Source organism: Manis javanica, chromosome 2 (assembly GCF_040802235.1).
Source record: "Manis javanica isolate MJ-LG chromosome 2, MJ_LKY, whole genome shotgun sequence".
NCBI classification, from domain to species: Eukaryota; Metazoa; Chordata; class Mammalia; order Pholidota; family Manidae; genus Manis; species Manis javanica.
Genome location: NC_133157.1, coordinates 123,511,522 through 123,536,868, shown reverse-complemented (window position 1 = coordinate 123,536,868; position 25,347 = coordinate 123,511,522). Strand labels below are relative to the sequence as shown.

At 40.5% G+C, this 25,347-nt stretch overlaps 1 protein-coding gene across 1 annotated transcript in view; it reads left to right on the top strand.

Annotated features, from left to right (window-relative positions):
* LOC140845620 (serine/threonine-protein kinase TAO1-like) overlaps positions 1-25,347 on the top strand; it is an 88,592-nt gene that overhangs the window by 12,601 nt on the left and 50,644 nt on the right. Inside the window, 1 exon segment of the mRNA XM_073220244.1 lies at positions 24,857-25,039. Coding sequence (XP_073076345.1) covers positions 24,908-25,039 — 132 coding nt within the window. The 5' untranslated portion in view covers positions 24,857-24,907.

Below are 25,347 nucleotides of genomic sequence, written 5' to 3'. Positions count from 1 at the left end.
AGGGGTGGGGCCCGAACTGGGGAAGGGTGGAAACACCGGAAGCTGCAGAATTAGCCCTCCAGGAGTTGGAAGACTGCTTGGAGACCTTGGGGGCCGTGTAGTGGCTGGCATTGTAGGTTCTCTTTTCATCAAGATAGTGGAAAATGTTATGCAGCAGAAAGAGAGGATTATTGATGAACTTAGGTGGGAGCGAGACACACTTCAGCATCACTTGGAGGAGCTGGGTGATAACCTATGGGATGCTGTGAACGAAGAGAGACAGTCACTGAAAAGGCAAGTCACACTCCTAGAAGATTCCTTAGCAGCGGCGAGGGGGGAGATGGCAGGAAAAGCCGCATTGCAAGAGGCCATGGGGGAGGGGAAGGAAAGAGTGTGCATTAAGCCCTGGAAATGGTGGTGGAGGAGCCCGAGGGAGAAGAGGGGGAAGTGGGGCCACTGGTGGATCTGCTACCCAGGCCACCGCCAGAAGTACCATTTTCTCCTGTTTTATTAAAGGCCTGCCCAGTCTCCTCCCCAGGTTGTGGAGCACTCCATGCTCCGCCTCTATACCCAGGATGAGCTGGTGGACATGAGCATCCGGTATAGGCAGAGGCCATCGGAATGTTTTCCTACATGGCTTTTACGTCTCTGGGATATGGGGGTGGAAAACATTGTTGTGTCCGGTCCTAAGATGAGTAGAATAGCTTCCCTGACAACTCATCCTTCCCTCGGGCAGTGGTTGCAAAGTGCCTGTCACGCCTCAGGGTATCAGACACTCCTGGAATGGCTGACAGCTGCCATCAGGGTCGTTTGGCCTAATTAGGGTGATTTACCATATTTTCCCAGTAGCTGGAAAACGTATGCAGAGTTCCAGCAGGTACTGCGGGAATTGAGTATGAAAATTACTATCTGTAATATGGACCCCCAGGGCCCTGATGAGGAGGTGTTCACTATGGGAATGAGAAACCTGGTGCTGCATACAGCTCCCACATCTCTCCATCTCTCTTTGGGTCCCTAGTGACTATTGCCCCCCACCTTAAGTGAGGCCACTCGTATTTTAGCAGGTCTCGGGGGAGTTGAAATAAGGGCATGGAGGGAAGTACAGGCCATGACTGAAAGGAGAAGTACAAAAGGCCCCGTGAAGGTCTTGAGGACGCAGATGTGGGTTGATTTGATAAAGGCCCGGGTAGTGAAAGAAAAACTTGATGGGCAGCCAATAGAATATTGTTAGAACTGTGGCACCAATTAAAGCCAGAGCAGCAGTTCCAGCTGCTGAGGTCCAGGAAACAGAAAACAGAGTCAAGGCCTCATGCCTGGCCTGTGTCCCTGCAAAACTTCATGGGAGACAGTACTCAGGATTTGCCTGAGCCCTCACCCCCATGGGAGGACCATTGGGCATCGCAGTTCGACTGAGGGGGTGGTCAAAGTCCCCACTTTAGGGGACATGGTGAGGACCAGAGGCCACATGTGGAATTAGCAATTCATTGGTCCCCTGTGAATGTACAGTGTCCTGGCGCTGGTGGACACTGGAGCTGAGTGTTCTCTGATTCATGGCAACCCTGAACATTTTCCCGGCACCCCTGCTGTAATAGGTGGCTATGGGGGTAAGGCAATTAGAGTGAAGAAAGCCCAAATCTCATTGGGAATAGGGTGTTTACCCCCAAAAGAGTATACTGTGTATATTTCTCCCATCCATGAAAATATTTTGGGGGTAGATATCTTGCAGGGCTGGTGGTTACAGACCACTGCAGGGGAGTTCAGACTGAGGGTACATGTGGTAAAGGCAGTTCTGAGGGGACATGCTAAGCACACACCTGTAGCTCTGCTTGTACCTCGGCGGGTGACAAATAGTAAACGGTATGAATTGCCTCGGGGTGGGGGGCACAATGAAATTGGAGAAAATGTACAGGAATTGGAGAGGGTGAGCATCATAAACCCCACTCAAAGTCCTTTTAATTCTCCAGTGTGGCCGGTGAGAAAGCCAGACGTCTGCTGGCATATGACTGTGGACTACAGGGGACTGAATTAAGTCACACCCCCTTTGCATGGTGCTGTCTGCTCTATAGCAGACATTCTGGACACCCTCAGCCATGAACTGGGAACGTATCATTATTTAGTAGACCTTGCTAATGCTTTCTTCTCTATTGACATAGCGCAGGAAAGCCAGGAACAGTTTGCCTTCACGTGGGAAGGCTGGCAGTGGACACTCACTGTCTTTCCACAGGGATATCTCCACAGTCCCACCATCTGTCATGGACTTGTAGCCCAGGACTTGGCCATATGGAAGAAACCGCAACAGTGCGGTTGTATCACTACATTGATGATATTATGCTCACATCTGATTCTCTTTCAGATTTAGAAGGGACAGTTCCTAGAATGCTGCAACATCTACAGGAAAAAGGATGGGCTGTGAACAGCACTAAGGTTCAGGGACCTGGTTTGTCTTTGAAATTCTTGGGCCTTGTCTGGTTGGGCAAAACTAAAGTTGTTCCTGAAGCAGTTATAGACAAGGTCCAGGCTTTCCCCACCCCTACCACTGTGGCAGTATTACAAGCGTTTTTGGATCTTTTGGACTACTGGAGAGTGTTTATCCCGCACTTGGCACACATTCTGAAGCCCTTATACTGGTTGGTATGGAAGGGCATCAGGTGGGACTGGGATGAGACATGTGCAGCTGCTTGTACTGTTGCCAAGTGGGCAGTCAAGGCCAGACAAGCTTTGAGTGTAATGGACTCATCAAGGCCCTGTGAGCTAGATGTTCATGTAACCGAAGATGGTTATGGATGGGGTCATTGGCAGCAGCTTGAATGGACATGCCAACCCATTGGATTCTGGTCACAACTATGGAAAGGAGCAGAGGTCTGGTCCACCTTGATAGAGAAGGAACTGATTGCTGTGTACCATGTCTTGCTAGCTATGGAGCCCATTACTAGAACAGATCTGACCAAGGTAATAACCACCTATCCCATCGCAGGGTGGGTGTGAGACTGGACCCAAAGCCATGGAGTGGTGTGGCACAGAAACCTACACTGGCTGAATGGGGCGCATATTTACAGCAGCATAGTGCCCTCTCTACTAGCCCCTTAAGTGGAGAACTCCAACGCTTATTGGGGCCAGTCACCTATACCAGTGGAAAGCAGGAAGAACTTGCTTTTAAGCCATGGTCAGCCTAGACTCCTTATCAGGAGGGAAAAGCCCCTATACTTTGAAGATGCTTGGGGGTTGTGGGCAGCCCCCAAAGTGGAGGGCTGTGGCTTTCCATCCTAAGACTGAGACAATATGGATGGAGGACGGAGAGGGGAAGAGGAGTCAATGGGCTGAGTTGCAGGCAGTACGGTTTGTGATCACCCAGGAACCTTCCCCCATAGTTGTCTGTCCTGACAGCTGGGCCGTCTGTCAGGGCTTGACCCTGTGGCTACCGACATGGAATCATGCCAACTGGGTGGTCAGTCACCAGCCCCTTTGGGGACAAGAGTTGTGGCAAGACTAGGGGCCTCTGGTCAGACTAAGACTGTTACTATATATCATGTGACTGGCCATTTGCCTTTGGCATCCCCAGGGAATGATGAAGCAGACACACTGGCCCAGGTGCATTAGCTGGAAGGAAAGCCTGCCTCTGATATGGCCCAGTGGCTACACCAGCGTTTGTTGCACATGGGGCAAAAGACAATGTGGACTGTAGCCCATCGGTGGGGCTTGCCATTGACCTCTGAAGAAGTACGAGCCCAGAAGGAGTGCCTTGTGTGCTCTAAGAGGGACTTACACCTAGTCCCACAGCAACAAGGGACAATAGTAAGGGGGCCAATATCCCTTCTCAGGTGGCAAATAGACTATATTGGTCCTCTGCCTATATCAGAAGGATATCGGTATGCCATGACTTGTGTGGACACGACTACTGAACTATTGTTTGCTTTTCCTGCATGATATGCAGACCAGCAAACCACCAAGAGGAACCTGGAGCGTCTCTTTGCAGCCTATGGCCGGCTGCAGATGATTGAGAGCGATCAAGGGACATGCGTTTCTGGACATGCGTTACAAGAATGGGTGCAGCAATTAGGAATAAAATGGAAATTTCATGTACCATGTAATCCTACTGGGGCAGGCATGATAGAGAGGTACAACAGTTTGTTGAAATCTGGCCTGAAGTTGGACACCAATAGTCTATGGGGCTGGTCAGTTCACCTATGGACAGTGGTGCAGTTTTGAATGAGGAGCCACGTAAAGGAGCTTTGAGCTTTGTGAATATGCTCACTCACCTTGCTGCCTCTCCTATACAATTGTACGTCGAAACCAAAGAAGAGTTATTGAAGCCAGGATATGGCCAGCAGAGCAACATCCTGCTGCCAGCTCCTATTGCATTAAGCCCTGGAGACACTATTGAATGGACATGGCCCTGGACATTTTGACACACGCAACAGTGATGGCTGGCCCTTCGGGCACCTTGGGGGAAAGGCTTGGAAGCTGGCCTTGTATGTATTCCTAGAGTAACAGTGGAGTGGCCCCCAAAGATCACAGTAGTGTACCCAAAATGTCCAGGAGGTAAGAGCATCTTGCAGGGAAGTTTTGTTTTATCTTTACGGCCAGTGCATGTACCTCCCGTAGCCCTATATACTGACCCATCTGTAACTCGCACGGGGAGGGGGGTGAAAGTCTGGTATACTAGATGAGGATGAGATCCCATTCCTGCCACTGTCCTGTCAGAGGACCACTCTCACTCTTGCATGTATCCTACCTGATGGGCAAGATTTGCTTTTGCTGGTGTCATTAAAACATGTATCTTATCACACTTAAGATTATTTTCTCCTACAGTCTCTGCAGCCTGAATGCACCCCCTGGCTTCAGCTGCCACATGATGATTGCTCTGAACCCTCAGCTACTGCCTGGCTATGGAATTGACAATCTGCATAAGACTTTGAACCTAGCTGAATCCTCCCACTTGAGGATTATCATGATTTTATTGCTGTTGCTATTGTATGTCATTAGTCTGGTCAAAATGCTCCAGTTTTCTCACCCAGGGACCATTGCAGAAGAGGGGGAATGAGTAGATTGTAAGGTGAGATTTCTGGAGGGGTGGCCTGTGGGTAAAATTGTAATACATCCAGAATATCTCACCTGGCTTTAGTGCATTAGCATCTCCTCAGGGGTGGAGAGAAGTTCATCTCAGGGCTTATGTGAACCTGAGAGGTTAGGGGGAGGTCCCTGCTTGCTTCTGCAGGAGCAGGAGGGAGAGACGGCCCAGACTGCAGCAATAAACGGGGTTTTAAACTTTATTTCTCCCTTTGACTGATTTTGGTTTTAGAGGTATTTTGCCCCAGATTTTCCTCTCCCCGGACTTACAGGTGTCTAAATTTACTGCCATTCCTTGGGCTATCAGATTTCTACTAAGAATTTGAGCTAAAAATAATACCTAATTCTTCTCCAAAAGTTTGGAGAATTTTATCAGCAGGATATAAAATGTAGAGGTGGTGACAGAAGTGAAACTTTACAAAAATCATTCAAATTTAGTGCAGTGAAGTTACTGAATCTAATCACTTGGTAGCACATTTTTAAGAGAAACATGACCCTTTGAAAATGAAAGGCTGTCAATGATAACCTTTAGTCCATTGATCCATTTGCTTACCAGGAAGTAGTATTTCTGAAGATGGTCATGTTCTTGACATAGAGAAAAATTTGCTATTAAGTGCATTTTCTCCAAATTTGCGACTAGAAGACTTTACTATTAAATAATAGTAAGTAAGCCTTCTTTTTGAAAGCTTTTGCCTCCACTTTGGGTGTCCTTGCTGCAGGCTGTGAGGAGGATATTCTCAGGACCTTGAAACTAGGGAATCAAGCGTGGTCTCTGGCACCCTAGGTAGGCTGGGGAAGGACACATGAATGGCTTTTCCTTTGACTTGAAATTAATTAGGGCCCTACTTTCAAGGGAGGCGTAGGTAAATCCAGGGTAATCTTTGTCCATCAGGAAACATTTCACATTTTAGAGTTAATTTTTCTAGTGTGGCCTTTCTCCATAGCCAAGAGGAATTCAGATTTTGATGAGGAGACTCCCTACCTGATTGCTTTGACAGCCCCAAAATTCAGAGGTCCTCTTTGAGTGCTGTATCAACATTGCTATGCTGTGTCTAGGCGAATTTATTCGTTGTGGGGAGAGTGGGTGAAAGGTTGAAGAGCCATAGAGGAACTGGCAGGCTGTTTCCCGGACCAAGCAAGAAGTAACTCCTCTTGGGGCCACAGAGGAATTGTTACCATGATATCCCTAAAGAGTTCTGAGTTTTTGCCAGAATAGTATGAATTATATGGGCAAGAGGGAAGCAAGCTAAGGTTGCCACTGCATCGTTAGACAAATAGTTTACTCAAAGAAAGTCTTAAGCTGCAGTTGAGTGACTTTTTGGTTTAGAAATAGAGGCACTAACTTGATCATCTTCATATCTGAATGCTACATTCTTCAATAGATTCGTGACCCGTTCTGGCCACCCCCCCACCCCCCCCACCCCCCCACCAAAGGTGGCAGGGTAATTGGATTGATATATGAGAGCAGGAGAATTTGCTTGACCAACAGCAGCCTTTGCTGTTGGGAGAAAAATGATGACGACTGAATAGGAGTTGAACAACTGAGAGATTGCTAAACTTACTAAGTAATTATAATTAATTTAATAATCAGATATTCTATTAATTACAAATAATATATAATTATTACTAAGTCTCATTAAAATCACTAAGTTTATAGAATTTATTGTGGCTATCTCTGTAAAGAGTAGAGTAGTGCACATGAGGGCTGGGGGATGGACATCAATCATGCTGAAAATGGTGCTGTTAACTTTACCTGGCCACCTTTTGGGCACATCTGAACTGTAACATCTGGACTCAGAGATGATCTTAGTACATTTCCTAGTGAAATAGGTTTTTTCTTACTAGTGAAATGTGTTTGTAATTGATTCATCAATGGGAGAGGAAGTTCCTAACTCAGAAGACATGAGTTTCAGTCATATTCCAGATAACATAAGATCACCATCCAGAGATTGCAGACAAGCTATGAGAGATACTCCAGGAGACTCCACATGCCACCTGTTCCATAGGTAGTCCCATTCTTATGCTCAATTCTTATGTCCCAAGCACCATAGGTGACCCGGTGGGTTTTTTGCTCTTGTTCTGGCTCAATGAACCAAGACCTTGTCCTCCTCTGAGTGTTTCAGCACAATGTAAATCCTAAATTAGCTGCATCAGGAGTACAAATGAGATTATTTCTGCTCCAGCTGGCTGGCAGGATACCAGTCGGTTTAGCTCTGTCTCTTTCTGGACTCTGATCCCTTTCTGGACGTGACCACTTCTGTGCATCTCCCTCACTGCCCCCTGCCAAATGCAGATTCAAATCTGGCTCTTCCCTGCCGTCTCCCTGACCCTGCCTTCACCCACAGCTTGTACCTGTGGAGACAAGTTGATTTAAGCCCTGGGGTAGGGGATATCCTGACTCCTAAAGCAGAAGCCAGTTATTTGGGGTTGCAATGAATAAAGTAAAAAGCAGCACCCATCCTTTTCTCCAATCCTTACTCATACAGTGAATGTTCCTAGTGGTTGACGCTCCCTTGAACTGTGGCCCGGTTAGGGGAAGACAGGAGAGGTTAACTGGATCTCAGGGCATCCTCCAAACTGGCAGCATGTGGTACACCAAGCAAGCCGCTTCTGCTTCTCACCAGGTGCTGGGCCTCTCTAGGTTTTTTCCCTGTTTGTTATCAGAAGAGCTGATCTCTTACCAGTTCCCTCCCCCAGAAGTTGCTATCTTAGAACCAGGGAATCATTTTTAATTGGTTTGTTTATTTCTAAGTCCCGCTCATTAGAGGCAATGTTTCACTTATATTTGGCTCAACTCCTTTCTCTTGCTTGGTAGAGGGATGTTTAGTGACATTAAAATGAAACCTGTCCTGCAGTTAGCATCTACTGACAAATATAATTCATTTATTTAAAACTGTATATGCCAAACTTAAACATACTCAGTGTTTATTGAACATCCAGTCATCCAAACATACAGCTTAGGGTAAACGAAAATACATTTTGTCTCTGGAGCTGAAGTACAACCCCTGCTAACTAGTCTTTGAAGATTTTTGTAGGTTCAAGGTGATTCTCCCAGGACCGGCCATATAAAAGCAGAGACTCCGAAACTCTCACTGTCCTGGTTCGAACTCTCACTGTCCTGGTTCGGGGACGGTAGAATTTACTTGCATGGGGTTTATTTCCTCTTTTTCCCAGTCCTGATTTTTTTATGCTCTCTCACTGGCTTTCTTGGATTTGTCCTTTGTCATAGCTGCTTCAGTTCCATTTTGGAAAGACGCAACTTCAATATCAAGTTAAGCAGTACGATTGCCACAGCCTCTGAGCACAGCTTGCTGCCTTCAGTTTACCATAGCACTGTTTTGGTGACTCTCCAGTAAAAAGAGTCTCCCTTCCTCTTCTCTTGTCTTTGTCTGATTGGTGTTGGCAGCACCCACTGTGTGTGTGTCCCTTTAAATATTCCTGGGGTCTACAATTCACTTGTGCATTTGTGAGTCAGCACAATCCAAAGGAATGCCAGGAAAAGAAAAATCAGATACTCTCTAAAATAACACAAATTAGAAAACTCTAAAGAGCTTTTCAAAAAATAATTTCCAAAACTGTTTTCTTGCCATAGTTTTAAAATAAATGATTACTAGTTTTATGATTCAACCCACTTAAAGTTTTAACATGTCATGAAAGGAATTTTGTCTTTCTTTGCACAAAGTCATCTGTCTTATGTCTAAGAGGCCAATGCCTTTTTTCCTGCTTTAATCTTGCCTGTGTTTCCTATGATAGTCTAAAATCACAATCTAGCACATTTCCTTTGGACTGTCAGTTGTGACTTGAGTTATTATCAAATAATACCTGTAAAATAAATTTTTAAGTGTTTTAAAGCATCACACAGAGTTGAATTTCTGTGGAAAACCTCATTTAAAAAAATCATTTTGTTCTGGGTGGGAGGGGTATATAGATCACTTTTAGTTAGTCATTCAGTAATAATTTTAACATACTAATTTGATACCTAGTCTTCATTTAAAATACATTAAGTTACAATTCCAGAATGTCAAAATTCAGCCAACATTGATGACTTGGAATGAATGAAAGGAACAAGGAAGGCAGTTGGTTAAAGTAAAACTTAATTCTGGCCTAGTGAGTCAGGATCTGTGGGTTAAAGTGCTTGGCACTACTTATCTTCAACTGTGTCTCTTAGACCAATAACTAACCTCCTCTGGTCTAAGTTTCTTTATCAGTAAAGGACGGTGGAGGAGTGGCTTATTTGTGAGTCATTTCCTACTTTCACTGTGTATGACTAAAATTGAGGGCTATTTAATCTCATTGCAATCTTTGAAGATTGTTAAAATCATTGTATTCCTTCAAGTATCTGCAAAAGTCATCCTCAGCCTAGAGTACATATTAATATCCCTTAATATACACAACTGCAAATGCTGATTGTAGAGCTGCTCCTTTTCTCCCACCAGTTCCAGTTTGCTTGGTTCACGGACTCAGATAGCATCCTGCCCTATGCACTGGCCCCAGCCTGCTGCTCCCCATCCTGTTTCTTTTTTTTTTTTGGGGGGTGGGGAGAGCAAGTGGAGGCTTTTATTTAGAGATAAAGCGAGAGGACAGAGCTCCCAGCTTATGCCAGGAGGGGACAAAAGAGCCCCCTCCCCATCCTGTCTTCTCTGTCCTTCTCGATGGCAGATCAGCGTCTTGGCTTTCCCAGAACTGGACTGGGTAGTGCCACATTCCCCAGCCTTTGATGGCATCACTTTGTCATGGTCCATGGTAATCCCCACCTAGACTGAGGTCCAAGGGTTGCCCTCTCTCTCACCCCTCTCGAAAGGAGTAAAGGAAACTTTGCTATCACTTGAGTAATACCAAAGAATAATTTGACAAGCACTGAATGCCAGCTGTGTACCAGGCCTTATGTTAGGAATTTGACATATGAATTAGGCATAGTCTCTGTCCTTGATGAGTTTATCCTCAGTGAATTTAAAGACACATAGGCTGAGAATAATTTCAATGAAATGTAGTCAATTCTATGATAATAAAGAGAAAGTTACAGAAACATGAAGTCAGATGGTCACTGAAAGGTTCTGAGAAGAGATCATGTGTGAAGAATGAGGAAAAACACAGCACAAGGTGAGACCAAGGGATAACAATCGTGTGGAATTACTGGCACTCTACAAGGAGTTTGGCTGGCTGAAAAACGTGAGAGAAAAGTAGCTGGAAATGAAAGTGCAGAGGCAGGCTGGCACCAGAAGGTATAGAATCTTATCTGAGTGCCTTGGTAAGGAGCAGAACTTCCTCTTAAGGAAAGAGGGGCCACTGAAAGATGTTCACTGGGAACAAAAGGTAATGGGATTTGCCTGCTAGAAAGATGACTATGACAAGCAGTTTGGAAGGTGGATTGCAGAGTTGGCAGGACCAGAGGTAGAGACTAGTTAACAAAATACCAGAGGGTGAGTACATGCATTAACCACATTTGTGAGTCTAGATCTGACCTCAGTCTTGATGGATAAATATGAAACTAGGAACAGGCAGTTCACCTGTTAGTTGTTTTAAATATTCAAAGAATGCATGCTTTTGATCATTAATGTAACATATTAATGATTTTGAATCTAAGTACAGTTTTCCTTAAGCTTTGCTTTGCTGATACACCTTGTTTAAAAAACACTTATTTTTTAGAGCTATTTTAGGTTCACAACAAAACTGAGTGAAAAAAGCAGAGTTCTCATATAACCCTTGTCCCCCCAACACACAGCCTCCCCATTATCAACTTCCTGCACTAGAGCAGGACATTTGTTAGTTAAATCAGTAAACCTACGCTGTCACATAATCATCCAAGGTCTACAGTTTACATTAGGGGTCACTCTTGGTGGTGTACTTTGTTTGACTTTGGAAAGATGTTTAATGACATTATGGTATCACACAGAGTAGCTTCACTGCTCTAAAAATCCTCTGTTCCACCTGTTCATTCCTCCCTTCCCTCTAACCCCTGTCAACCACTGCTCTTTTTGCTGTCTCTCCATAGTTTTGCCTTTTCCAGGATAACATATAGTTGGAATCGTATGGATTGGAGCCTTTTCAGATTGGTTTCTTTCACATAGTGATTTGCATTTCAGGTTCCACCATGTCTTCATAGTTTGATGGCTCATTTCTTTTTAGTGCTGAATAATATTCCATTGTCTGGCTGTACCACAGTTTATTTATCCACTCACCTACTGAAGGACATCTTAGTTGCTTCAAGTTTTGGCAGTTATGAGCAAACTTGCTACAACACATCCATGCATATTTTTTGTAGACACAAGTTTCCAGTTCCTTTGGATAAATACCAAAGGTCTGAATTGCTTGATCCTATGGTAGGAGTGTGTTTACTTTTGTAAGAAACCCCCAAAGTGTACTCCAGAGTAGCTCTACCAGTTTGCATTCCCTCCAGCGATGAATAAGAGTTTCCTGTTGCTCCACATCTTCAACAGTACTTTGTGGTGCTGGTGTTTTGGCTTTTGCCATTCTAAGAGGTATGTAGCAGTACTTCACTGTGGGCTCATTTGAATTTCCCTGATGACATGTGATGTCATCTTTTATATGCTCATTTCCCATCTAAACATCTACTTTGATGAGGTGTCTGTTAAGGTCTTTGGCCCATTTTTTAATTGGGTTGTTTGGTTTTTTTTATTGTTGAGTTTTAAAGGTGCTCTCTGTATTTTGGATGACAGTCCTTAATCAGATATGTCTTTAGCAAATATTTTCTCCCAGTCTGTGTCTTGTCTTTTTATTCTCTTGACACATCATTTTATTCAATTTCTGAACCTAACAATCTTTGAATAGAAGAAACCTTCAGTCAACTTTGTTCCCCTGATGACTCATAAATATAACCTTAAGCTGCCCAAGCAGACATGACTAATTTAATTCTTTTAAATGCCTGAACCTGTATAAAAATTTAGTATGTTTCAGTCTTTTAAATACTCCAAATGACTGACACAGATATCTTACAAGGATTGATAACACTTTCTAGACTTTCTAATCATTTAACTAAATATTCTTAAGCATTTAAACTTGTTAGCCCTGAAAATCTAATAATTAAAAATTATTAATGTAGTAGGTCAAGTTATCCTACACTTAAATACAATTTGCAAATTATGTTATGCTTTTCAAATTAAAATCGTAAGTGTGTTATCAAATAAGCATTTGAATTCAAGTCATAAGACAGTTTTTAACATGTCTCTAATATTATCTTAAAGGCTTAAACATTTAAGAATGAGCACATTAATTATCCCAAGGTGACAACATCTTTTTTAAAATTACGGTGTCATTAATATACAGTCGTAAACTCAGGTTTCACATGAGGAAAATTGTGATTACTGCCTTCCCCCTATTAAAAAGTCCCACATACCCCATTACAGTCACTGTCCATCAGCATAGTAAGATGCTATAGAGTCACTATCTTCTCTGTGCTATACTTCCTTCCCCATGTCCCCACTATATTATGTGTGTTAATCATAATGCCCCTTAATCCCCTTATCCCTCCGTTTCCCCCCAACCTCCCCAGTCCCTTTCCCTTTGATAAACATTAGTCCATTCTTGAGTTCTGTGAGTCTGCTGCTGTTTTGTTCCTTCAGTTTTGGTTTGTTGTTATACTCCACAGATGAGTGAAATGATATGGTACTTGTCTTTCCCGCCTGGCTTATTTCACTGAGTATAATACCCTCTAGCTCCTTCCATGTTGTTGCAAATGGCAGGATTTGTTTTCTTTTATGGCTGAATAATACTCCATTGTGTCTATGTACCACATCTTCTTTATCCATTAATAATCTGATGGACATGTAGGTTGCTTCCATTTCTTGGCATTTGTAAATAGTGCTGCGATAAACATAGGGGTGCATTAAGTCTTTTTGAATCTGTGATCCTGTATTCTTAGGGTAAATTCCTAGGAGTGGAATTCCTGGGTCAAATGGTATTTCTATTTTGAGTTTTTTGAGGAACCTCCATACTGCTTTCCACAATGGTTGAACTAATTTATACATTCCCACCAGCACTGTAGGAGGAGGGTTCTCCTTTCTCCACTTCTCGCCAGCATTTGTTGTTGTTTGTCTTTTGGATGTTGGCCATCCTAACTGGTGTGAGGTAACATCTCACTGTGGTTTTAATTTTCATTTCCCTGATGATTAGTGATGTGGAGCATCTTTTCATGTGCCTGTTGGCCCACTGAATTTCTTCTTTGGAGAGGTGGCTGTTCAGATTCTCTGCCCATTTTTTAATCAGGTTACTTGCTTTTTGGTTGTTAAGGCTTGCAAGCTCTTTAAATATTTTGGATGTCAACCTCTTTTCGGATATATGTCATCTATGAATATATTCTCCCATACTGTAGGATGCCTTTTTGTTCTGCTGATGGTGTCCTTTGCTGTACAGAAGCTTTTTAGTTTGATATAGTCATACTTGTTCATTTTTGCTTTTGTTTCCTTTGCCCAAGGAGACATATTCACAAAAATGTCCTCATGTTTATATTCAAGAGAGTTTTGCCCACGTTTTCTTCTAAGAGTTTTATGGCTTCATGACTAACATTTAGGTCTTTGATCCATTTTGAGTTTACTTTTGTATATGCAGTTTGACAGTAATCCAGTTTCATTCTCTTACATGTAGCTGTCCTGTTTTGCCAACATGTAGCTGTCTAGTTTTGCCAATGCCACCTGTTGAAGAGGCTGTCATTTCCCCATTTTATGTTCATGGCTCCTTTATCATATATTAATTGGCCATATATGTCCCGGCCCGCAGGACGAACGTGGAGTGTGCCGGAGACGCCTGCAGAAATGAGACAAGCAAGGGACACAAAGAATGACCAGCAAGACAGGATGTCTGATCAAGCTGGCGAAGTTTATTGTTTACAGGCTCAATTTATACAAGTAGCAAGTAAGGGGTGGGTCAGGAGATAATTGGACCTTAGGTGGCGCTGGCGGGGAGGTGTTTTCACACATCCTCAAGGTCTCCCTATTTTCAGAGTGAGGAGTCTTGGCCCATCTTCAAGGACAAGATATGTTTTTGTGAGCAGATAACTTCCAAGGACTGCACCGGTTGCTCTCAAGCTTGTGCTTTCCCATGCTGCGTTCAGACGTGGGGGAAGGGACATAGCCCCGGCTCCCAACACATATATGCTTGGGTTTATATAAGGGCTCTCTATTCTGTTCCATTGATCTATGGGTCTGTTCTTGTGCCAGTACCAAATTATTGTGATTACTGTGGCTTTGTAGTAGAGCTTGAAGTTGGGGAATGTAATCCCCCCTGCTTTATTCTTCCTTCTCAGGATTGCTTTGGCTATTTGGGGTCTTTTGTGGTCTGTATAACTTTTAGAACTGTTTGTTCCAGTTCACTGAGGAATGCTCTTGGTCTTTTGATAGAGATTGCATTGAATCTGTATATTGCTTTAAGCAGGATGGCCATTTTGACAATATTAGTTCTTCCTAGCCAAGAGCATGGGATGAATTTCCATTTATTAGTGTCCGCTTTAATTTCTGTTGTGAGTGTCCTTTAGTTTTCAGGGTGTAGGTCTTTCACTTCCTTGGTTAGGTTTATTCCTAGGTATTTTATTCTTTTTGATGCAATTGTGAATGGAATTGTTTTCCTGATTTCTCTTTCTGCTAGTTCATCATTAGTGGATAGGAATGCAACAGATTTCTGTGTATTAATTTTGTACCCTGCAACTTTGCTGGATTCAGATATATCTAGTAGTTTTGGAGTGGATTCTTTAGGGTTTTTAATGTACAATATCATGTCATCTGCAAACAGGGACAGTTTGACTTCTTCCTTGCCTGTCTGGAGGCCTTTTATTTCTTTGTGTTGTCTGATTGCTATGGCTAGGACCTCCAGTACTATGTTGAATAAAAGGGGGGAGTGGGCATCCTTGTCTTATTCCCAATCTTAGAAGAAAAGCTTTCAGCTTTTCACTGTTAAGTATGATGTTGGCTCTGGTTTTGTTGTATATGGCCTTTATTATGTTGAGGTACTTGCCCTCTATACCCATTTTGTTGAGAGTTTTTATCACCAGTGGATGTTGAATCTTGAGGTGTATTTAATTTCTACACCTGAGGTCCTGTTTTTCTTTTAACTGTTCTGTTACTGATTTTAAGTTTATTACCCTCTTATCAGAAAACATTTTGTTTGAATTGAAATTTTTTCACTTGTTAAGATTAGTTTTATGACCCAGTATGTGATCTCACAGTGTATGTCATAATGCACACTTGAGAAGACTGTACATTCTGTGGCCAGGCTACATACTGGAGTGCCATTAGGACCTGTTGGTCTATGGTGGTGGTGTTCCATTTACAGACTTTTCTCTTTTCAGTTCTATCAATTTTTGCTTCGTGTAATTTGAAGCTCTTTTGTCAGGTGAGTATACATTTAGAATTTGATGAATGAAATCATAACATTATGTAATGTCCCTTTTTACTCCTTGTAATTTTCCTAGCTCTGAAGCTCTGAATATTTTGTGTGGTAGTAATATAGCTTTGAGCTTTATTTTGTGTAATATTTTACATTTCCCTTAATGGAGGTCAAATTCTCTTAGCTTTCCATCATCTAAGTCTCTCTCTCTCTCTCCCTCTCTATTATTTTTGCATTCATTCCACAAAACTTTTGCTTAGATAAAGGATTCTCTTCTGGGTTGGCAGTTCTTTTCTTTCCTTACTTTAAAGATACTATTGAACATTCTGTGGCCTCCATTGTACTTTGAGAATTCTCTGATCATTGAAATTTTAGTTTATCTTTGCTTTTCAGCATTATGACATGTTTAGGCTTATCAGGCCTAACTGTTACTGATTTTGAGTTTACGCCTTATAGGGCCTAAACTCTTTGCTCTGTTTGGGGCTTGCTGAGCATCTTGAGTCTCTAAATTTATGTTTTGTCAAAGCTGAGATCTTTTCTGCTCTTAGTAAGAATTGTTTTATCTAAAAAATAAGATTTTCTTTTCTTTTATAGAATACCTATAATGTGAAATTTAGACAATCTGATACTGTCCCACAAGTTTCTAAGGATGTATTCATTTTTCCAATGTTTTTTCCTGTCTTTTCTTCAGTGTAGATAATTTATGCTGCTCTGTTATCTTCAAGTTTACACACTCTTCTATCATCTCTGTTCAGTGGTTGAGCCCATGCAATGTCTTTTGTAATTTTTGGTAATTATATTTTTCAGTTCTGAATTTCTCGATGTGGATCTTTTTTTATAGTCTTTATTTTTCTGCTAAGAACTTTAGTCGGTCCAATTTTTAAGAGTATTAAGCCTTACCACATTTAATATGGTTATAATAGCTGCTTTGAAGTCTTTATGTGATAATTACAACATGAGGCATCTCAAAATAGGCATCTGTCCCTTCTTTTCCTTGAGAATTTGTCACATTCTCCAATGGCGTGTGTATGTGTGTGTTGTTTGTTTTAGCATGTGCAGTAAATTTTGGGTTTTATTCTAGCCATTTTGAATATGATCATGTCATTTCTGAGTCACGTTTGTATAGGTGCATTCAGACCATTTACATTTAGGGTGATTATGGATAGGTATGTACTTATTGCTATTGCAGGCTTTAGATTCGTGGTGACCAAATGTTCAAGGGTAACATCATTACTATCTAAGAGTCTAATTTAATTCACTGAGTATGCTGTTACACACACAAGCTAAAGGTTCTTTTTTTCCCTCTCCTTTTCTTCCTCCTCCATTCTTTATATATTGGGTATTGCATTCTGTACTCTTTCTCTGTACATTTTTATTACCTCTGGTGACAGCTATTTAACCCTAGGAACACTTCCATCTATAGGAGTCCCTCTAGAATACATTGTAGAGATGGTTTGTGGGAGGTAAATTCTCTCAGCTTTTGCTTATCTGGAAATTGTTTAATCCCTCCTTCAAATTTAAATGATAACCTTGCCCAGGTAGAGTATTCTTGGTTCAAGGCCCTTCTGCTTCATTGCATTAAATATATCATGCCACTCCCTTCTGGCCTGTAAGGTTTCTTCTGGGAAGGCTGATGATAGCCTGATGGGTTTTCCTTTGTGTGTGATCTGTTTACTCTCTCTGACTGCTTTTAATAGTCTGTCCTTATCCTTGATCTTTGCCATTTTAACTACTGTATGTTTTGTTGTGGTCTTCCTTGGGTCCCTTGTGTTCGGAGATCTGTGCACCTCCAAGGCCTGAGAGACTGTCTCCTTCCCCAAATTGGGGAAGTTTTCAGCAATTACCCCCTCAAAGGCACTTTGCCTTTTTCTCTCTATTCTTCTTCTGGTACCCCTGTAATACGAATGTTGTTCTGTTTGGATTGGTCACACAGTTCTCTCAATATTCTTTCATTCCTAGAGACCCCTCTTTCCTGTTGCTCTTTCAGGATTAGTTGTGTTAATTATATTTTCATACTATATGTGGTTTTGGGAGGAGGCTTCTGTCTCACCTCTCACGCTGCCATCTTCAAACCAATCCTGTAAGTGGTGTGGCTTCTTTACACTGATGTTGTACTCACTGAGGGCAAGGGTCAAATCCTCCATGGTTAAGTGTACTCCCTTCATTTTGTGGTGCTGCAGAGCATTGTGGGAAATATCTGAGATGAATTTATGGGCAGATAGGGAGATGAGCTGAATTCCATGTGTTCAAGGCCTCAAACCCAGCATGGTTCAGGCAGTATCCAGTCATTACATCTGGGAATAGAGATGTGAAATCCTCCCACTGCAATCAGGAAGTCCACTGGAGGTGTGCTGAATACCATCAGCCTCAGTGCTCCATTGGCAGTGTTGAGGAGCAGGTAAACCCCATTAGGTGCGGCCCCCTCTGAGGATCCGCACCACCTAGAGACAGCTTCCCTGCTCAGTTCAGCCAGCTCTCCAGCCTGTGCCACCCTGCGTCCCATGCCTGCTGGTGCGCCTCCAGCCTCAGACACCCGTACTGTCACTGCGCCTTGTTCTTTTTGGCAGCAGTGCGCTGAGGGCCCTGCTGTGGGGGCTGAGGCAGTGGAAGCTGGTGCCTCCTTGAGGTCTGAGCCTGAGCCGCCACAGTTTGTCATCTGGGTTGGAGAGGCAGCTCTCTATTTCTTCTTGAGTGAGTTTTGGTATTTTATGAGTACCACTACCAAGTAATTTGTCTATTTCAGCTATTTTGTCAATTTTACAACTTTAGAGCTGTTTATTGTATATCCTTATCCTTTTAATGTCTTTAGGAATAAAGTGATCTGCCCTCTTTTGGGTAATTTGCTCTTGTTTTCTTTGGTTAGCTTGGCAGAGTTCTTTCATTTTTATTGACTTTTTTTCCCTGCAAAGAACTAGCTTTTGATTTCACTTATTTTCTTCTCTAGTTTCATTGATTTCCATTCTGTTCTTTAGTATTTCCTTCTATATTTAGCATTGGTTTTATTTGCTTTTCTCTTTGTAGATTTTTAAGATGGGGGCTTAGATTATTCTTTGGAATTTTTTCTACTATGATTTAATGCCTTAATTTCTATGTAAGAATCCTGTAAATTTCATGTTATATTTCTGTTTTCACACAATTCATATTATTTTCTCTTTGCCCTTGAAATGTCTTTATTGACCCGTGGGTTACCTTGAGGTGTATTTAATTTCCACACTTAAGGTCCTGTTTTTTTTAACTGTTTTGTTACTGATTTTAAGTTTATTACCCTCTTATCAGAAAACATTTTGTATGAATTGAAATTTTTTCACTTGTTAAGATTAGTTTTATGACCCAGTATATGATCTCACAGTGTATGTCATAATGCACACTTGAGAAGACTGTACATTCTGTGGCCAGGCCACATACTGGAATGTCATTAGGACCTGTTGGTTGGTAGAGTTGGTCTATGGTGGTGGTGTTCCATTTACAGACTTTTCTCTTTTCAGTTCTATCAATTTTTGCTTCGTGTAATTTGAAGCTCTTTTGTCAGGTGAGTATACATTTAGAATTTGATGAATGGAATCATAACATTATGTAATGTCCCTTTTTGCTCCTTGTAATTTTCCTAGCTCTGAAGCTCTGAATATTTTGTGTGGTAGTAATATATAGCCTTTAGCTTCCTTTTGTTTAATATTTTACATTTCCTTTAATGGAGGTCAGATTCTCTTAGCTTACCATCATCTAAGTCTCTCTCTCTCTCTCTCTCTCTCTCTGTCTCTCTCTCTCTCCCTCTCTATTATTTTTGCATTCATTCCACAAAACTTTTACTTAGTTAAAGGATTCTCTTCTGGGTTGGCAGTTCTTTTCTTTCCTCACTTTAAAGATACTATTGAACATTCTGTGGCCTCCATTGTACTTTATGAGAATTCTCTGATCATTCAAATTTTAGTTTATCTTTGCTTTTTAGCATTATGACATGTTCAGGCTTATCAGGCCTACCTGTTTGTTACTGATTTTGAGTTTATGCCTTATTGGGCCTAAACTCTTTGAATTTTCTCTGTTTGGTGCTTGCTGAGCATCTTGAATCTCTAAATTTATGTTTTTGTCAAAGCTGAGATCTTTTCTGCTCTTAGTAAGAATTGTTTTATCTAAAAAATAAGATTCTCTTTTCTTTTATAGAACACGTATAATGTGAAATTTAGACAATTTGATACTGTCCCACAAGTTTCTAAGGATGTATTCATTTTTTCCAATGTTTTTTCCTGTCTTTTCTTCAGTGTAGACAATTTCTGCTGCTCTGTTATCTTCAAGTTTACACACCCTTCTATCATCTCTGTTCAGTGGTTGAGGCCATGCAATGTCTTTTGTAATTTTTGGTAATTATATTTTTCAGTTCTAAATTTCTTGACATGGATTTTTTCTGTAGTTTTTATTTTTCTGCTAGAAGTTTAGTGTTTCCAATTTTTAAGAGTATTAAGCATTACCACATTTAATATAGTTATAATAGCTGATTTAAAGTCTTTATGTGATAATTACAACATGAGGCATCTCAAAATAGGCTTCTGTCCCTTCTTTTCCTTGAGAATTTGTCACATCAGTGGCGTGTGTATGTGTGTGTTGTTTGTTTTAGCATGTGCAGTAAATTTTGGGTTTTATTCTAGCCATTTTGAATATGATCATGTCATTTCTGAGTCATGTTTGTAAAGGTGCATTCAGACCATTTACATTTAGGGTGATTATTAATAGGTATGTACTCATTGCTATTGCAGGCTTTAGATTCGTGGCGACCAAATGTTCAAGGGTAACATCATTACTATCTAAGAGTCTAATTTAATTCACTTAGTATGCTATTACACAGACAAGCTAAAGGTTCTTTTTTTCTCTCTCCTTTTCTTCCTCCTCCATTCTTTATATATTGGGTATTGCATTCTGTACTCTTTCTCTGTACATTTTCATTACCTCTGGTGACAGCTATTTAACCTTAGGAACACTTCCATCTATAGGAGTTCCTCCAGAATATACTGTAGAGATGGTTTGTGGGAGGTAAATTCTCTCAGCTTTTGCTTATCTGGAAATTGTTTAATCCCTCCTTCAAATTTAAATGATAACCTTGCACCAGTGAGAACACTAGAGTCTAGCTGAAGATGCAAATTAGAGTTTCATTTTATAGCCAAGACCCCTCCAAAGTTAATAATTGTATGGTTCGAGGCCCTTCTGCTTCATTGCATTAAATATATCATGCACTCCCTTCTGGCCTGTAAGGTGTCTGCTGGGAAGGCTGGTGATGGCCTAATGGTTTTTCCTTTGTGTGTGATCTGTTTACTCTCTCTGGCAGCTTTTAATAGTCTGTCCTTATCCTTGATCATTGCCATTTTAATTAGTACACCTTTTGGTGTGGTCTTCCTTGGGTCCCTTGTGTTCAGAGATCTGTGCACCTCCACGGCCTGAGAGACTATCTCCTTCCCCAGGTAGGGGAAGGTTTCAGCAATTACCTCCTCAAAGACACTTTGCCTTTTTCTCTCTATTCTTCTTCTGGTACCCCTCTAATATGAATGTTGTTCTGTTTGGATTGGTCACACAGTTCTCTCAATATTCTTTCATTCCTAGAGACCCCTCTTTCCTGTTGCTCTTTCAGGATTAGTTGTGTTAATTATATTTTCATACTATATGTGGTTTTGGGAGGAGGACAAAACCTCTGTCTCACTTCTCATGCCGCCATCTTCAAACCAATCCTGTCAGTAGTGTGGCTTATTTACACTGATGTCATAGTCACTGAGGGCAGGGATCAACTCCTCCATCGTTAAGTGTACTCCCTTCATTTTGTAGTGCTGCAGAGCATTGTGGGCAATATCTGAGATGAATTTATGGGCAGCTAGGGAGATGAGCTGAATTCCATGTGTGTTCAAGGCCTCAAAGCCAGCATGGTTCAAGCAGTATCCAGTCATTACATCTGGGAATAGAGATGTGAAATCCTCCCGCTGCAATCAGGAAGTCCACTGGAGGTGTGCTGGACACCATCAGCCTCACTGCTCCATTGGCAGTGTTGAGCAGCGGGTAAATCCCGTTAGACACGGCCCCCTCTGAGGATGCCGCACCGCCTAGTGACTGCTTACCCGCTCAGCTCAGCCAGCTCTCCAGCCTGTGCCACCCTGCATCCCATGTCCCCTGGTGTGCCTCTAGCCCCAGACACCCATAATGTCACTGTGCCTTGTTCTTTTTGGCAGCAGTGCGCTGAGGGCCCTGCTGTAGGGGCTGAGGCAGTGGAAGCTGGTGCCTCCTTGAGGTCTGAGCCTGAGCCGCCACAGGTTATCATCTGGGTGGGAGAGGCAGCTCTCTATTTCTTCTTGAGTGAGTTTTGGTATTTTATGAGTACCACTACCAAGTAATTTGTCTATTTCAGCTATTTTGTCAATTTTACAACTTTAGAGCTGTTTATTGTATATCCTTATCCTTTTAATGTCTTTAGGAATAAAGTGATCTGCCCTCTTTTGGGTAATTTGCTCTTGTTTTCTTTGGTTAGCTTGGCAGAGTTATTTCAGTTTTATTGACTTTTTTTTCCCTGCAAAGAACTAGCTTTTGATTTTACTGATTTTGTTGTCTAGTTTCATTGATTTCCATTCTGTTCTTTAGTATTTCCTTCTATATTTAGCTTTGGTTTTATTTGCTTTTCTCTTTCTAGATTTCTAAGATGGGAACTTAGATTTTTCTTTGAAGTTTGCTTTCTACTATGATTTAGTGCCTTAATTTCTGTGTAAGAATCCTGTAAATTTCATGTTATATTTCTCTTTTCACACAATTCATGTTATTTTCTCTTTGCCCTTGAAATGTCTTTATTGACCCATGGGTTACCTCGAGGTGTATTTAATTTCCATACTTGAGGTCCTGTTTTTTTAACTGTTTTGTTACTGATTTTAAGTTTATTACCCTCTTATCAGAAAACATTTTGTATGAATTGAAATTTTTTCACTTGTTAAGATTAGTTTTATGACCCAGTATGTGATCTCACAGTGTATGTCATAATGCACACTTGAGAAGACTGTACATCCTCTGGTCAGGCCACATACTGGAATGTCATTAGGACCTGTTGGTTGGTAGTGTTGGTCTATGGTGGTGGTGTTCCATTTACAGACTTTTCTCTTTTCAGTTGTGTCAATTTTTGCTTCGTGTAATTTGAAGCTCTTTTGTCAGGTGAGTATACATTTAGAATTTGATGAATGAAATCATAACATTATGTAATGTCCCTTTTTGCTCCTTGTAATTTTCCTAGCTCTGAAGCTCTGTATATTTTGTCTGGTATTAATATAGCCGTTAGCTTTCTTTTGTTTAATATTTACATTTCCTTTAATGGAGGTCAGATTCTCTTAGCTTTCCATCATCTAAGTCTCTGTCTCTTTCTCTCTATTATTTTTGTATTCATTCCACAAATCTTTTGCTTAGATAACGGATTCTCTTCTGGATTGGCATTTCTTTTCTTTCCTCACTTTAAAGATTGTATTGAACATTCTGTGGCCTCCATTTTATTTTATAAGAATTCTGTGATCATTCAAATTTTAGCTTATCTTTGCTTTTTAGCATTATGACATATTTAGGACTTATCAGACATAACTGTTATTGATTTTTAGTTTTGACCTTATCAGGCCTAAACCCTCTGAATTTGCTCCTTTTGGGGCTTGCTGAGCATGTTCAATCTCTAAATTTATGTTTTTGTCAAATCTGGTATCTTTTCTGCTTTTAGTAAGAATTCTTTTTCTAAAAAAATAAAATTTTCTTTTCCTTTATATAACACCTTAATGTGAAATTTATACAATTTGGTACTGTCCCACAAGTTTCTAAGGATGTATTCATTTTTTGTAATGTTTTTTTTCTCTCCTTTCAAAATTTTTACAAAATTTTATGTAAAGTCCTGCTCGTAATAAAGGTACTATAATTTGATAATTCAAAGTTCTTAAATAAGGTCTTAGGTACATAGAAGGCTTTTTGTTTTTTGTAGCTGTATAAGTTGAATAGATACACTTTATATAGAATTTAGTTCAATCTCCCCATTTTAGGAGTGATAAGTTATATGACTTTTCTGTTGTCACATATTGTTGGAAGAATTGTAATTGAAGCATTGTTCCAGGGAACTAACTTCCAGAGCAGTGTGATTGGTAAAAGTGAAGAATATGGTGCCGCCTTGAAAATGTTAGAAAAGGAATACAAACTAGTAATTTGAATTTTTAGTGCAATGTAGTATTAATTTAGGGAAGTGCGAAAGATATGTGTGTTTTATGTAGTTAGATATTTAATAACAAGCATTATAATTGGTTCAGTTGACTTCACTAAAAGGGAGACAGGCTTAAAAAATTCTCTGTCGTTTAAAAAATTTTTTTAATTAATAAAATTAAAAACATTCAAAAATTTAAAAAACATGCTTTGGGCATGGAAAAAACTGGCTAGAGCTTTATTTTCCCTTATGAGTTTAATGAAATCAATTTTTGGAGTTTTTAGTTTTAATTGGTAAATTTAAGGAGGACATGTTAACTAACATTTAGTGTACTGCTTACTGTTCCTGAGTACTAGTCTACACTTAACATTTATTAACTCATTTAACCCTCACAGCTACTCTGGGAGGTAGGTTATTTCTTTCATTTTATAGATTTGGAAAATGAGGTTACCCAAGTTCATAGTTTGGTAAATAATTGTTGTCAGGATTCCTATCTAGGCAGTGTCATTCTAGAACCAGGTTCTGAAGCCTCTCATTTATAGCAGCCATTTTTGAAATCTGGTAATCTGATATAAAGGAACTGATACCAGAATCACAAGGGAATTCTGTAGTGTATCTGCTTACATAATGAAGCAGATTTGATAAGGCCATATTTTAATACGAATCAGGTTATGGAGGAAACAGTTATGTATCTGTTAAATTCATTATTTTCTTCCATTGCATTTTTCTTAGGAATGTCTGTGTTAGAGTTGATTAAACACTACCATGTGGTATCTGAAAGGAAAAGAAATCTTACTGAATTAAATCTATTACCTATTTTCTTGCATTTGAAGGTCATTAATAGATGGGAATCTTCCTGTTGTTAGAAATATATGGGTACATTTTGAGTTGTTGGGCATGTTTTTAATGGTATTCCTACTATATTATCTCTTTTGCTGATGAGCTTATTGCATCAGAGTTAGATAAATCTTTAAGTACTGATACAGAAAGCCTTCCAGTACATAAAGATTTATCTAATTTTTAGAAGTGTATGTATAGTATGTACTTACATATTATGTATAGTGGGAATCTTTTTTTTAAAGCAGCACAGGTGATTGTGATGATGAGCTGGGTTTAAGACTCCTGCACTAGTAGGCAACACTTCTTCAGTGAAATTCCACGTCTAAGATAATTTTATATATGTAGTCAGAAATGATATACTAATTATTCTTAGCAACTTTGCTTTTCCTTTTTTTTCTTATTTCTCTACAATTGTTTATGCCAACGTGGCTTCATTCATACTGATTTACCAAGGATTGGGATAGAAGTATAAAACTAGAATCAGACTGCTGATTGCCCAGCAGGATGTCATCAACCATCCAAGCACAGAGCCTGAAGGACCCTGAGATTGCAGAACTCTTCTACAAAGAAGATCCAGAGAAGCGCTTCACAGATCTCAAAAAAGTTTCCCAGGGAGGCTTTGGAGCAGTGTTTTTTGTAAGTGTTAAAGGCTTAATGTCAGTGACCAGCATTTATTTAATATCCAGTCCTGGCAGAGTAAAAATCAGTAGTACAGAAAGACATAGGCAATAGTCTATTTTAGAGTCACTTGCATTAGGTGTATATAAAAAGAGAACATTTTATTTATTGAGCTGCTTAGATTACTGAAAAAATGGGAAAGATATTTGGCTTTAATTTCCATGTTGGTTACACTACTTTAGCAGTTTTATGACTTACACTGTTATTGAATCAAATATTGCAAAACACTGACTTACGTAAACTCCCATACACACATTTCATTATTT